Source organism: Pinus tabuliformis, chromosome 7 (genome assembly GCF_031772625.1).
Source record: "Pinus tabuliformis cultivar Carrire ecotype Pingquan chromosome 7, CPIR1, whole genome shotgun sequence".
Lineage (NCBI taxonomy): Eukaryota > Viridiplantae > Streptophyta > Pinopsida > Pinales > Pinaceae > Pinus > Pinus tabuliformis.
In genome coordinates, this window is record NC_142293.1 from 170905134 (window position 1) to 170918356 (window position 13223).

At 35.4% G+C, this 13223-nt stretch overlaps 1 protein-coding gene and 1 pseudogene across 1 annotated transcript; both read left to right on the top strand.

Annotated features, from left to right (window-relative positions):
- Window positions 1-3017: 3017 nt before the first annotated feature.
- On the top strand, window positions 3018-4682 carry LOC149246379 (putative disease resistance protein At4g33300; annotated as a pseudogene).
- Window positions 4683-5039: 357 nt separating this feature from the next.
- LOC149246380 (disease resistance protein ADR1-like) lies at window positions 5040-5771 on the top strand. The gene has a single exon (XM_089441049.1). The coding sequence runs from the start codon at window positions 5040-5042 to the stop codon at window positions 5769-5771; it is 732 nt and encodes a 243-aa protein (XP_089297175.1).
- Window positions 5772-13223: the final 7452 nt, after the last annotated feature.

Below are 13223 nucleotides of genomic sequence, written 5' to 3' on the forward strand. Positions count from 1 at the left end.
ATGCTCGAGCTCTCAATACCATTAGGTTATGCCTGACGGATGAGGTTCTCTTCAATGTTGTTGAAGAGATTACAACTTCAGAATTGTGGGAAAAACTAGAAAAACTCTATATGAAAAAGTCATTAACCAATAGAATTTATCTGAAAAGGCAGTTGTACAGTCTTCGAATGAAAAAAGGTTCACAAATTGTAGAACATTTGAATGTTTTTAATACACTTATATGCCAATTAATAGATATCGAAGTTAAAATTCAGGAAGGAGATAAATTCGTAACCTTGCTGTGTTCTCTGCCCGAATCATGGGATCATTTCGTAACTTCAATCAACTTGAGTACTGCTGATTCTTTGAATTTTGAATCAGTCATGGGAGCTCTCCTGTCTGAAGAAGTACAAAGGAAATCCAGTACTGAAACAGCTGCATCAGAAGCCATGGTAGCTAGAGGACACTCAAAGGAAAGAGGAGAAAAACCAAGGGGGTATTCCAGATCTAAATCGAAGGAAAAGAAGTGTAAGGCAAAATGTTGGCACTACAATAAAATTGGACACTTGAAGAAAGACTGTTGGAAATGAAAAGAATCCGATAATCTGAAGAAGGAAGCAAATCGGGTCGCTTCAGGTATGGTAGACGAAGTTTTATCTACTGAAGAATTGTGTATGACAGATGAAATTTCACCTGAATGTAATGTCTCTCAGGGTTTAGAAAGCTGGCTGTTAGACTCTGGTGCTTCTCATCACATGTCTCCACACAAAAATTGGTTTACTTCGTATGAAAATGTAAATGGTAGTTCTATGTTTATGGGTAATAATGTGTTATGTCAGATTGTTGGGATGGAAAATATCAGGATTAAGATGTATGATAACACAGTTAAAACATTAACTAGTGTTAGACATGCACCTGATTTAAAGAAAAATTTGATTTCTTTGCGAGTGTTGGATTCAAATGGTTATAAGTTTACAGGTCAGGATGGCGTCTTGAAAGTCTTTAAAGGAGCCCTAGTGGTTATGAAAGCAAAAAAGGTCAGAAATATTTACAAGTTAAAAGGAAGTACTCAGGTTAGTGAAGCAGCGGTTGCGTCAGAAAAGGAAGAAACAGGTACTCATCTATGGCATCAAAAATTAGGTCATATGAGCGAGAAAGGTCTTCAGATACTGATGAAATGTAAATCTCTTCCCGATCTGAAATCCTTGAAGTTAGATTACTGTAAACATTGTGTGTATGGAAAACAGTGTAAACAAAGATTTAAAGTTGGAAATCATAATAGTAAAGATATTTTAGACTATATTCATTCTGATCTATGGGGACCATCCCCTGTTGTGTTATATGGAGGTGCTCTATATTTTTTAACGTTTATTGATGATTTCTCCCATAAATTTTGGATCTATATGCTAAAAAAGAAAGCTAATGTATTCAATGTCTTTAAACAATTTAAAGCAATGGTAGAGAAAAGAATAGGCAAATCTATTAAATGTTTAAGAACTAACAATGGAGGTGAGTTCACTTCAATTGAATTTGAACAATACTATAAGGATGAGGGAATTATTAGACACAAAACTACTGTTTATACTCCTCAACAAAATGGTGTTGCTGAGCGTATGAACCAGACTCTTATGGAAAGAGCCAGAAGCATGATCAGCAATGACTTGCAAAAGGAGTTGTGGGCAGAAGCAATATCTAGTGCTTGTTATTTAGTTAACAGATCACCTTCAGTAGCAATTAATTGTAAAATTCCTGAAGAAGTTTGGACAAGTCAGTCTTGTGATTATTCACATTTGAGGATATTTGGCTGTGATGCTTATTCTCTTATTCCTAAAAATCAGCGTTCAAAATTAGATCCAAAATCGAAATGTTATGTCTTTGTTGGGTATGACTATGTAGTGAAAGGACACAGGTTGTGGGATCCTACATTGTGGAAGATAGTCATTAGTAGAGGTGTAACATTTGATGAATCTTCTTTTTTAAAATCAAATGTTGAAAGAATTGAATAGGAACAGGTATTGCCAAATCAACATGTTCAGTTGGAGGCTAGATCTTTCGGTGATAGCCAAAAGGAAGGAGAGACTTCTGGAGAAAAAGGTGTTGAAGACACAAAGGAAGCCGTTGAAGCTTCTGAACCAATTCAAGTTTTTGAACTAGTTCAGCAACCAGTCGCTCTAAGAAGGTCTACAAGGGAAAGGAAAACTCCCAAAAGGTATGAAAGTGGATGTGCTTTGTGATAGTCAAAGTGCTACTCACTTGGCTACAAATCCTTCTTATCACAGTGGAACCAAGCACATTGATGTAAGGTATCATTTTCTGAGACATGTGATCGATGGCGAAAAAGTAGCTCTTCAAAAGGTCCGTACACAAGAGAATTGTGCAGACATATTCACAAAGCCAGTTACAGTAGAGACGCTGTGATGTTGTTTAGCTTCTCTTGGCTTGCATAAAAGATGATAAATGGGCATGGGCAAGGGATTAGGAAAATTGTTGTCAAGGTGGAGTTTGTTGGAAGTTTGACAACAAATTATGAGTAATCATTGTATTAGTTACTACTAGTTAGTTTTATACCAAAATAGCAGTTATGTAATGGAGGAGGCTTGTATAAAACTAGTGAATTCCCGAGAAATGTAATAATGGAGAATCATTGTTGAATTAATAGAGATTCCAATCCCTTGCCCTGTGGATGTTTCCTTGACACCCTGTCAAGATTTTACCACATAAAATTTGTGTGTTTATTTGTGTGTTTGGTTTCAGTTTTCCAATTAGTTATGAATCTTTCTTGGTCAATGTATAACTGAATGTTTATTTTCTTTATTCATTTCCCCTATTCGAACTACACCAGGCTCACCAATGATCGCGATGAAAATGCCTTGATGTTACAACAAATGGGTCCACATGGTATATTTGATGGAGCTTTTGACAAAGCTTGTAGTGGCTCATCAGTGAAGCCTGATTTTGTTGTGGGACTGGAGAAAAATATTGTTAACTTGAAGAGGATTCTACTCCAGAAAGAGGTGTCCGTGGTTTGGGTACAAGGTATGGGGGGCATTGGCAAAACGACTATGGCATTGTCCCTCTACAATGATCAAGAAGTTAAAGGTAATTGGGATTTTTATTTATTCAAACCAATTTTATGCTATCATTTTGCAGTTAATAAATTTACATTTCTGTTCAATTTATGGAATTTCCATCCTAACAAATTGATCCTTATGTATGGTAGGTGCTTTTCAAAATAATATCGTTTTCAACACGGTCTCATAGTCCCTGAACCTGAAGGAAATTTTAGAGACCATGTGTGAGAAGATTATTCGTCGGAAGAAACCTGAATTTCAAAATATCGAGGATGCACATAGACAGCTGCAGCAACAGTTGTTCAGGCGAGCCAAGCGAACTCTTGTGGTGTTGGATGATGTCTGGTCTATGGCAATTTTAGAAAAATTGTTATTGGAAGGTGAAGGTTAAAAGACCATTGTGACAACCCAAGATTGTTCTATCATCCACACAACAACCTCTATTTGGCTTTATGAATTGCCATCACTGGATGATACCGATGCTCTGCCCCTTTTCTGCTTTTGGGCTTTTGGATAGAAATCAATTCCAAGTAATGCGGACGAGCAGCTAGTCAAGCACGTATGTCTCTTACAGTACTGGAATGCTATTTATATGCAATATATTATTTTACAAAGTTTGGTTCAATTTAATGATGTGACACAGTGTTCTCGTAAATATCCCTAATTACAATCAATTACTGTAGTGACATATCATATCAAGTTATCATTATAGTTTCACATAATTCCATATTAATACTTACTCTGCCATTAACAATGGTATCGGTAATCCAGTGAACAAGATTCTAGCCATAGACTCAATTGTATATTCATCTTCATAAACAATCAAACAAAAACCTGTGAATAAACTTTAAGCTTATGAGGCAAAATATTCATGCTTTCAACAACTTTTGTTTTTGGTATTTGATTGGTTTCCACCTATAGAATTTTCACTTAGTGTTGCTGATGTATGAATCACAGGTGCAAGCGGAATGTAAAGGCCTGCCACTTGCTCTGAAGGTGATTGGAAGCTCTTTGTATGGTCAGCCTCATCCGCCCTGGGAGAGTGCCAAGAACAAGCTCTTAAATGGGGAATTGATATCAGATTATCACAAAGAAGGGCTTCTTAGATGCTTGGAGACCAGTATTGATGCCCTGGATGAGGAAGCACGGGAGTGCTTCTTAGACTTGGGGTCATTTCCAGAGGATAGAAAAATCTCAGTGGATGCATTATTGGATATTTGGGTTTATGTGCGAAAGATGGAGTGGCAAGATGCTTTTGTCATCTTGTTAGAGCTTGCAAGCAGAAATCTGTTGAATTTAACAAGCAATCTCAGGTAAGCGCCTTCATTTCTAATTGTTGTGTGCTCAAGCTCATTTAATCTTGGCTTCCTCTGTCTTATACATTGTGTTGTTGTCTTGGTAATTGGATGTAGTAGGAGCCAAGCAATCAATTATGGCAGTGCCTCTGAACTGTACTTTTCTCAACATGATGTAATGCGGGATTTGGCCCTATATTTGGCATCCCGAGGCAGCATAGCTCGTAGGAAGAGGTTGCTTATGCCCAAAAAGGAGGACAGTTTGCCAGCAAAATGGGAGCTGCTCAAGGATCAAGCGTTTGATGCTCAAGTTGTTTCCATTCACACAGGTGGGTGATTTTAACAGCTTTGCTTGAAGCATACATAATTTTTTCTAAACATGGGAGTCAAAAGAATTGTCACATGCCAACCTTATCCTACACCAAATAGGCTGTCACTCTGTGATCTGCAAGAAAAGATATGTAATGATATCTAGGTGTTGATCATTGATTCAAAAGTTCTTAGAAAAGATATGCAATGATTTCATAGGGTGTGCAATAACATATAATGTTCTAATCTAACTTTGCATCTGTGGTTCACCTCTGTAGGTGCAATGGAAGACGATCAGTGGTGTGAGATGAATTTTGGTGAGGCAGAGGCTTTGGTTTTACTCTTTTCTGCAAGCAAATACTTTCTTCCATCATTTTTGAGTTCTATGAGGAAACTGAAAGTCCTCATAGTGTTTAATTATGGGTACAAGAAAGCCACAGTGAACGGTCTACCAGCCTTATCTTCACTTACTCAGCTTAAGACTATTCACTTGGAGAAGTTGAATGTGCCCCCACTTCAAGAGCACAGTAAAGTCTTGCAGAACTTGGAGAAGCTATCTCTGAGATTATGTGAAGGGCTTGGAAATATGTCCAGGTTCAACAGCTCCCAGTCAAGCCTAAAGCTTCCCATAATGCAAGATTTTAACTTGGACCACTGCTGTGATTTAGAGGAGTTACCCCATGGTATCTGTGACACGTCTTCAGTTGAGAAGTGGTCTATCACTAGTTGTCACCTTCTACAAAAGTTGCCTGATGACTTGGGGAAGCTCGGCTCTTTAAGAATGTTAAGCGTATCTGCATGTCTAGGTTTGAAAGAGCTTCCAGCATCTATTGGAAAACTTGGGAAGTTGGAATATCTCGACATTTCGCTATGTGAATGCCTAAAAGAACTTCCCCAAGAAATAAGACAACTAAAGAAACTCGAGGAGCTTGACATGAGAGAGTGCTCCCGATTGAGGAAGCTGCCTAAATCAGTTGGAGGGCTGAGATATCTAAAGCATGTTATCTGTGATGAGAAGATTGGACAGCAATGGATGCGTTTCAAGAGCTCTGCTATTCCAGAGCTTAGAGTTGAAGTGGTAGATGCACACTTCAGTCTGGATTGGCTGGATGCTTGATATCTTACCTACACAGCAAGGAGTTAAATCATAAACTGGTAAGAAACCAAGACATGTTTTTATGAATATGGGAAAGGTTATGGGTATTGAAAAGTCTCCAAGTTCCAGTTCAGCTGATCAAGATGACGATTTGACTTCTCTTAGAAGGAATTTGTTTTTTGTTTTTTTTAAATATCTATTTATCTACCAATAATCTTGAAGTGAAGTCCATGAATGTAGATGTAAATGGCCACTTCTGTTGTCCTTGTTCCAAACAAGGATCTTTGTAATGTTTTGCTTTATTTTATGATAATTGTTGAAATTATAATTTCAACTGCAGTGAACAGTTGAACAACAGCAGCTACTTTATTTAAAAAAAGGCCACTGCCATTACCGTCTTTTCACCCTTTAATTGTTTTTGTGTTCTCGAAGGAGGAAGATCAGATCCACCACTATGCCATTACTTCTAAACAACCACATTAAAGAGTAGAATGGCCAAAAGTGAAAAGAACCAGCCTCGAGCCATCGCAGCATTTATCAGCTATGGGTTTCCACACAACCGACTCAAGAAGCACAACAGAATGTCAGAAAGATTGGATTTTGTTCATTATGAGCAGCAGAGACTCTGTTAGAGAGTTGAAGCGGTTGATGGACTGTTATGACCCCTATTGCACTATATATATGTGTAGACACAACAGTGTAGATGATATAGAGAGCAGAGGAGAGCACGCAGCAGTGTGAAGAAAAATGCTTCCAGAATAGTGAACCACATAGCAGTGCAGATTTGAATGTAATTTGTTTTGTGATTGTTTGCTATGAGAGAGGGTAGAAACGCAGCAACACAATTTTTGTTGTTTGCATCTGAAATGCAAGTGAGGCACAACAGCAGTGCGATTGTAATCAATGAAGGGGAGCACGTAGTAGCGTGAAGTTTTGGTTATTGTCCATTGTGCAAACAACAGGAAGGGAATGCGCAGTAGCGCAAGTGAAATGTAATGCAAAGAAAACACATTAGCGTGAAATCTTTGCAGTTGTTCTGTTGAGAAAACAAAAGGCAATACGCTGCAGCGCATATGTGCTAAATGAATGTAAGACACAGATTGAAGTGCCTTTGAAGAAGGCATGTTGGAGAATCCCTCTGTTAGAAGGAGGATGCTATTTATGTGGAACTGAAGCGTTCCTTGGTGAATCCCTCTCTCAAGAGGAAGATGTTTTTCAGCGTAGTCATTGGTGAATCCCTTTGTTAAGAGGAAGATGCTCTTCAGCATAAATTGGTGAATCCCTCTGTCATGAAGAAGATGTTTTGTAATAGCAATTGTGAAAATCCCTCTATGTGAGGAAGACGAATTTGTATCAGTTGGTTTACTGTTTATAAATAGAAGTTTTTTTTGTGTGTTGCTGATACACCGTAAGCAGAAAATAGTCTTGACGTCAAAACAGAGTGTTGCTGATACACCGTAAGTAGAAAATAGTCTTGACGTCAAAACAGAGTGTTGCTGATACACGAGTTTCAGCATTGCTGAAACACCGTTGCTGAAACACTGCATTCAGCAATTGACGAAACTCCGTTGCTGAAACACTAGTTTCAGCAAAGCGATTTTTTTTGTTTTTGTTGTGTTAAAAGAGAGTATTGTTCTATTTTGTTCAGTTTTGTTTGGAATTATCAGAAATTCCCAACAATAATAAATGACATGTTATTCATGTTCCATTTCCATATATTACCATCTCTAAAATCTAGTTATCCACATATTCTAAGGGTGTCTGTAAATTCCTTGGAGTCTATCACTGGGATATGCAACAATGTTGGTTAGATTGATTGCAGGTTTGATAAGTTCCTAATTGGCATTACATTTAGAGTTCACAGTCTGAACTAAATTTGCTTATCTCTTCATTTTATACGCAAATCCCATATTTATGCATATTATTGGGATACCACTCGATTGTTATCACAAGATTTATTTATGTGTAATCGCATATACATTCGATTGGGATGCTACTAGACTGTTATCACAAGCTTTATGAACTTGAGAGTCGAATTTTAGTTCCTTGTTGGCTGTGATATATGTATATATGTTTTTGTGTATTCTTGTTATCTGCGGGTTAGAGTGGGCATTTAATCTGCAAGTTTTATCTGTTTTAAGAGGAATGTTTGCGTCTTGCAAAATTCTAAGAGTTCATATATATCTTTTAAGTGAAACTTAAAATTTAATCTTTAAAATTTTATACAAAACTGAACATATTTAAAATTCTAAGAGAAATGTACTCTTTTGTGATTAAACAGATCCACAGGGATTATCACCACCCATTGAGAAAACTTAGTTGTAGCTTTTACTGTTCGATTTCAAGTTGGGAGGGAAATGAAAACTCAGTGAGACTAGATGCACATCTTACTTGTGAAATCAGGGTTAGGTGTTGATATTTTTGCTTTAGGAAACGAGCTGTTGGAAGACCTTCCAAGTTACATTGGGAACTTGGGTTTATGTTGGGGCAAAATTCTGATCATTAAAGTCGAAGCCAATTAGCAATCCAAGTTGGTCAAATACAATTATAAAAGGAATGAAACCAGATACACTAAATGGTAAAGTTTTAGATTCACTTATCTGAAATATAAAATGAAAACGTTGGTCCAACTATTAAAGGGACGAAGCCGAAGAAACCAAATGGCAGTCTTAGATTCGCTTCATTTGAAATAAAATATGAAAACCCTGGCTGTATTACTATCCAGTTGGTCGAGATAGCTAATACCAAAGCTAATGCATCCCTGTTATGATATGCACCAATAACAACAGCTAGCAGGGCTGTCAAAATCGAATTCAAACAGATCACACAGGTAAGAATTGGAATCACGCACATGCGTTTTAAGATTACGGGAATTTCAGATTTACAGAACCAACACTTAACATTTCAGTTAAAACTTTAGGTATATAAAATCACAAAGATATGCCTCAATCGGCTTAAACCACCACTGACAATAACTATGAATTTCTTCCTATACTTAAAAAAAATGTCTTCTGGTCGTGTTGTCAATCAGGCTTATAATGATTCAAGAAGAAAACAAAACAATAAGTTTTGAATTTCCTGTGTTACTGGTGCAAAGTTCTTCTTTGATGCGTTTCTTTTTTTTCTTTGCTCTTTTCTTCTTTGGCTTTCAGCTCCCTGTTCTGTTCTCTCCTTCACTCTTGTGTTCACTTTTACAAAGAGATGTTGAAGAAGTGCCCTGCTCATAAGGGGTTCTCCTTAATGTCAAGTCTGAATTATGTTGTCTGAATTATATTTGAAACAGGAAATCTATCCAAATTCTGATTAAGCAACTAATACTATGAAGTGTTAACTAATACTATGAAGTGTTAAAAATGTTGTGAGATGCATAATGTTAAATGTTTTTAATTTACATGCATAATGAAATGCTATTTAACCTATTCTTATTAGGACTAAATTTTAATTAGTAAATATGAGATTAGTTACAAAGCTCTATTATTTCTAAAATATAAAATTATTGAAAAATAGTTAACCTATTCTTATTAGGAGTAAATTTTAATTAGTAAACATGAGATTAGTTACAAAGCTCTATTATTCCTAAAATATAAAATTATTGAAAAAATACATAAACATATGTTTAATTTTATTAGGAGTAAATTTTAATTAGTAAACATGAGATTAGTTACACTGCTTTACTATTTCTAAAATATAAAATTATTAAAAAAATACATAAACATGAACAGAAAATAAAGATAGATAAATCTATGGTAAAATTACTATTCACAATCTTACTTTTACCACAAAGCAATTTAAAAAAAATAACTATACTATTCATTTAAGAAAATATACCAATAAAACAATACAGACTTATAGTGATAAGAATAACAACATAGGCAGAAAGAATTCCAAACATTTCTAAAATATAAAATTATTGAAAAAATACATAAATATGAACAGAAAATAAATATAGATAGATCTATAGTTAAATTACTATTCACAATCTTACTTTTACCACAAAGCAATTTAAAAAAAATAACTATTCTATTCATTTAAGAAAATATACCAATAAAACAATACAGACTTATAGTGATAAGAATAACAACATAGGGCAGAAAGAATTCCAAACATACACTTTTGAAGGCCTATGCTTCTCCTCAAAATTGGTCGAAGTGTTTCTTCTCATTAAAATTTTCAAAAAGCCTATCAGCCTTCAAAGCTTTTACTCCATAACTGTTTGGTGCATTTTCTTGGCTTCTTTAATGTAGTTATAACTTTTCAATTTCTCTTTTTAATATTTTTTGAAAATATTTTAATTACCATAGTATAATATGGATGCAATTTATTACTTAAGTGATCCAAATTATAATGTTTTGTATTATAATAATTTATTAATTAAATAAATAATAATAATAATAATAATAATTTATTAATTAATTAATAAAATAATAAATAATAATATTAAGTTAATATAAATAAATAAATAAAATATTTCATGAAAAAATAAAAATAAATTCATAGAAACAAAATCAAAATTAGTAAAAGTAAATGAATATAATAAATAAAAAAAAATTATAGAAAAAAGTTAAGTTAAAAAAAATTAAGACCAAAAAAAAGAAATTGTATAATAAGATATGGATTATGTGTATGAAGAATTTTTTTCTATTTTTGGAATAAGTTGTTTTGTTTAATGGATGAGAAGGAGGATGTGGGACATTTTTTTCTTAGGAGAATTTTAGGATATGAGAGATTCATTAGTAGATGTAGTTGATTGAGGGCTCAAGGGTGGACAATTGTAGAAAGAGATAGTGCAACTAAATCTACAACTAAGTGGAGAGTCGTCCCCAACATGGTTGTGGTGTGGATTATGGAAGCACAATGGTTTTGAAATCACAAGTAAGATACTTCTTTGTTTTACATGTAAGTTTTTATTTCTTGTTGATTTCCTAAATTATATGCTAATTAGTTGAAATCTTTTTGTTAGACACCTAATTTTTGGGATTAGGTAAATCCATGTAAATAGGAAAATAAAGGGAATTAGAAGACCAAGAGACATTGGGAGACGAAACCAAATAGTTTCCCTCTCCATGTATATAATCATGTTTCATGTTAATGCAAAAACAAAATCACTTTGAGGAGTTACCTCATGGCATGACATAGTATTTTTGGCTTCCTTCCTGCCCTTGTAACTCCTTCCTGCCTCTGTTCTGCGTTTCTGCAAAATGACACCTATGTCATAGTCCTACAAAATCATGTGCATTGCATTGGTCGAGACTGCCTGTCATATTCCTATTATTGAAAGGGTCCAATTGCTGCACTGAGGCATTTCTTTGCTACCTAGTGCCTAGAAGGTTGAATTGATGTGAAGACCGGAGCGAGGTGTTGTGTTAAATGGTTCAAGTTCAATGGTGTTTAGCATGTGGTAATTCTCTTTTAAGAGCTTGAGAAGTTTGTTGATAAATTTTAAGAGCGTATATGCTGGAGTTAAGTATGTTTTAAGAGCATATATGCTGGAGTTAAGTCTATTTTAAGAGCGTATATTCTAGAGTCAAGTCTATTTTAAGAGCATGATTGTGTCTGTGTATTGCATCAATGCTTGTTTCCTGCACATTCGAGCCCCCGCTTATTCCCACAACTTATCACCACTTACAGCCTCTTTGTCTGATTCTTCTCTACCTGTCTCACAAAGACTTCAACAATCAATCCAACGTATAACTTGGTTGGTGAAGACTGTTAGAGCCAACAGTGCGCAGCAAAAACAAGAGACAACAACAGCATATACAATCATACAAAAGACATAGAAGATTAACGTGGTTCACTCAACCATTCTGGGCTACGTCCACCAAACATAGGCATCGACAATCTTTATTATCAAACAAGAGATTAAAAGATATTCAATTTCCTCACAAACTCTCACACCCATCCCAATCCATATGGACACCTGTTTTATAGCTAAGAGAATCTAACTGCCTCATAAATCCTCTTACAACAAATATAGGATGCATTAACTCTCTCCCAACAAAATAGAGCTAATATAGCAACACAATCTGATTGTTGTCACCTACTGAGATTTTTGCCTATTTTATTAAAACCGAAAATCTCAACAATCTCCACCTTGACAACAATTAGCCTGATACCCTGTTTCTTTATTATTTATTTTTTCTGCAAGCCAAGAGAAGCCAAACACCAACGCAGCTTCTCTAACAAAACTGGTTTCGTGAACATGTCTGCACAGTTTTCCTTTGTATGCACCTTTTCAAGAGAGACTCCCCTTTCAGTGATAACCTGTCTTACAAAATGGTACTTTATTGGAATATGCTTTGATTTACTATGATAGGCCGGATTCTTAGCCAAATGTATTGCCCTTTGACTATCACAAAGTAACTTGACGTTGTCCTGTAACCTACCAAAATCACCAAGCAAACCTTTCAGCCAAACCGCTTCTTTGTAAGCATGCAAAGCAGCAATGTATTCTGCTTCAGTAGCGGATAAAGCAACAATGTTTTGTAGCTTTGACATCCAACTAATAGCTCCACCTGCAAGAGTAAAGACATACCCTAAAGTTTTCCTTCTCTTATCCAAATCACCTGCAAAATCAGAATCAACATACCCGCAAACAAATTCACTACTCTTATTGTAAGTGATACAATAACTACTTGTGCCTCTCAAATACCGAAGCACCCATTTCACTGCTGACTAGTGTTCTTTACCTGGATTTTCCATATACCTGTTGACAACCCCAACTGCATGTGAAATATCTGTTCGAGTACACACCATCGCATACATCAAACATCCTATTACATTGGCATATGGAATTCGAGACATATATTCCTTTTCTTCATCTGTATTAGGACATAAACTGGAAGAAAGCTTAAAATGGGAAGCTAAAGGGACTGACACAGGCTTCACATTGTTCAAACCAAACCTCACAAGTATTTTCTCAATATACTTCTGTTGTGATAGCCACAGCTTACCATTGCTCCTGTCTCTGAAAATCTCCATGCCCAAAATCTGTCTTGCTGCTCCTAGATCTTTCATATCAAATGTCCTTGCCATCTGAGTCTTTAACCTATTGATTTCTTCAATGCTTTTGCTTGCTAAAAGCATATTGTCAACATACAACACTAAGATAATGAACATGCCATTACTTAACTACTTAAAGTAAACACAATGATCATATTCAATTCTTATATATTTTTGACTCAACATGAAAGAATCAAATTTCTTGTACCATTGTCGAGGCGACTGCTTCAGACCATACAATGACTTCTTGAGCCTGCAGACAAATTTCTTATTGCGATGCTGAACAAACCTTCCGGTTGTTCCATATAAATTTCCCCATCTAAATCTCCATGTAAAAAAGCAGTCTTAACATCTAGTTGCTGTAATTCTAAATCAAGCAAAGCAACTAACGCTAACACAATTCTAATTGAAACTATTTTAACAACTGGTGAAAATATCTCATGAAATTCAATGCTTGCTCTCTGAGAAAATCCT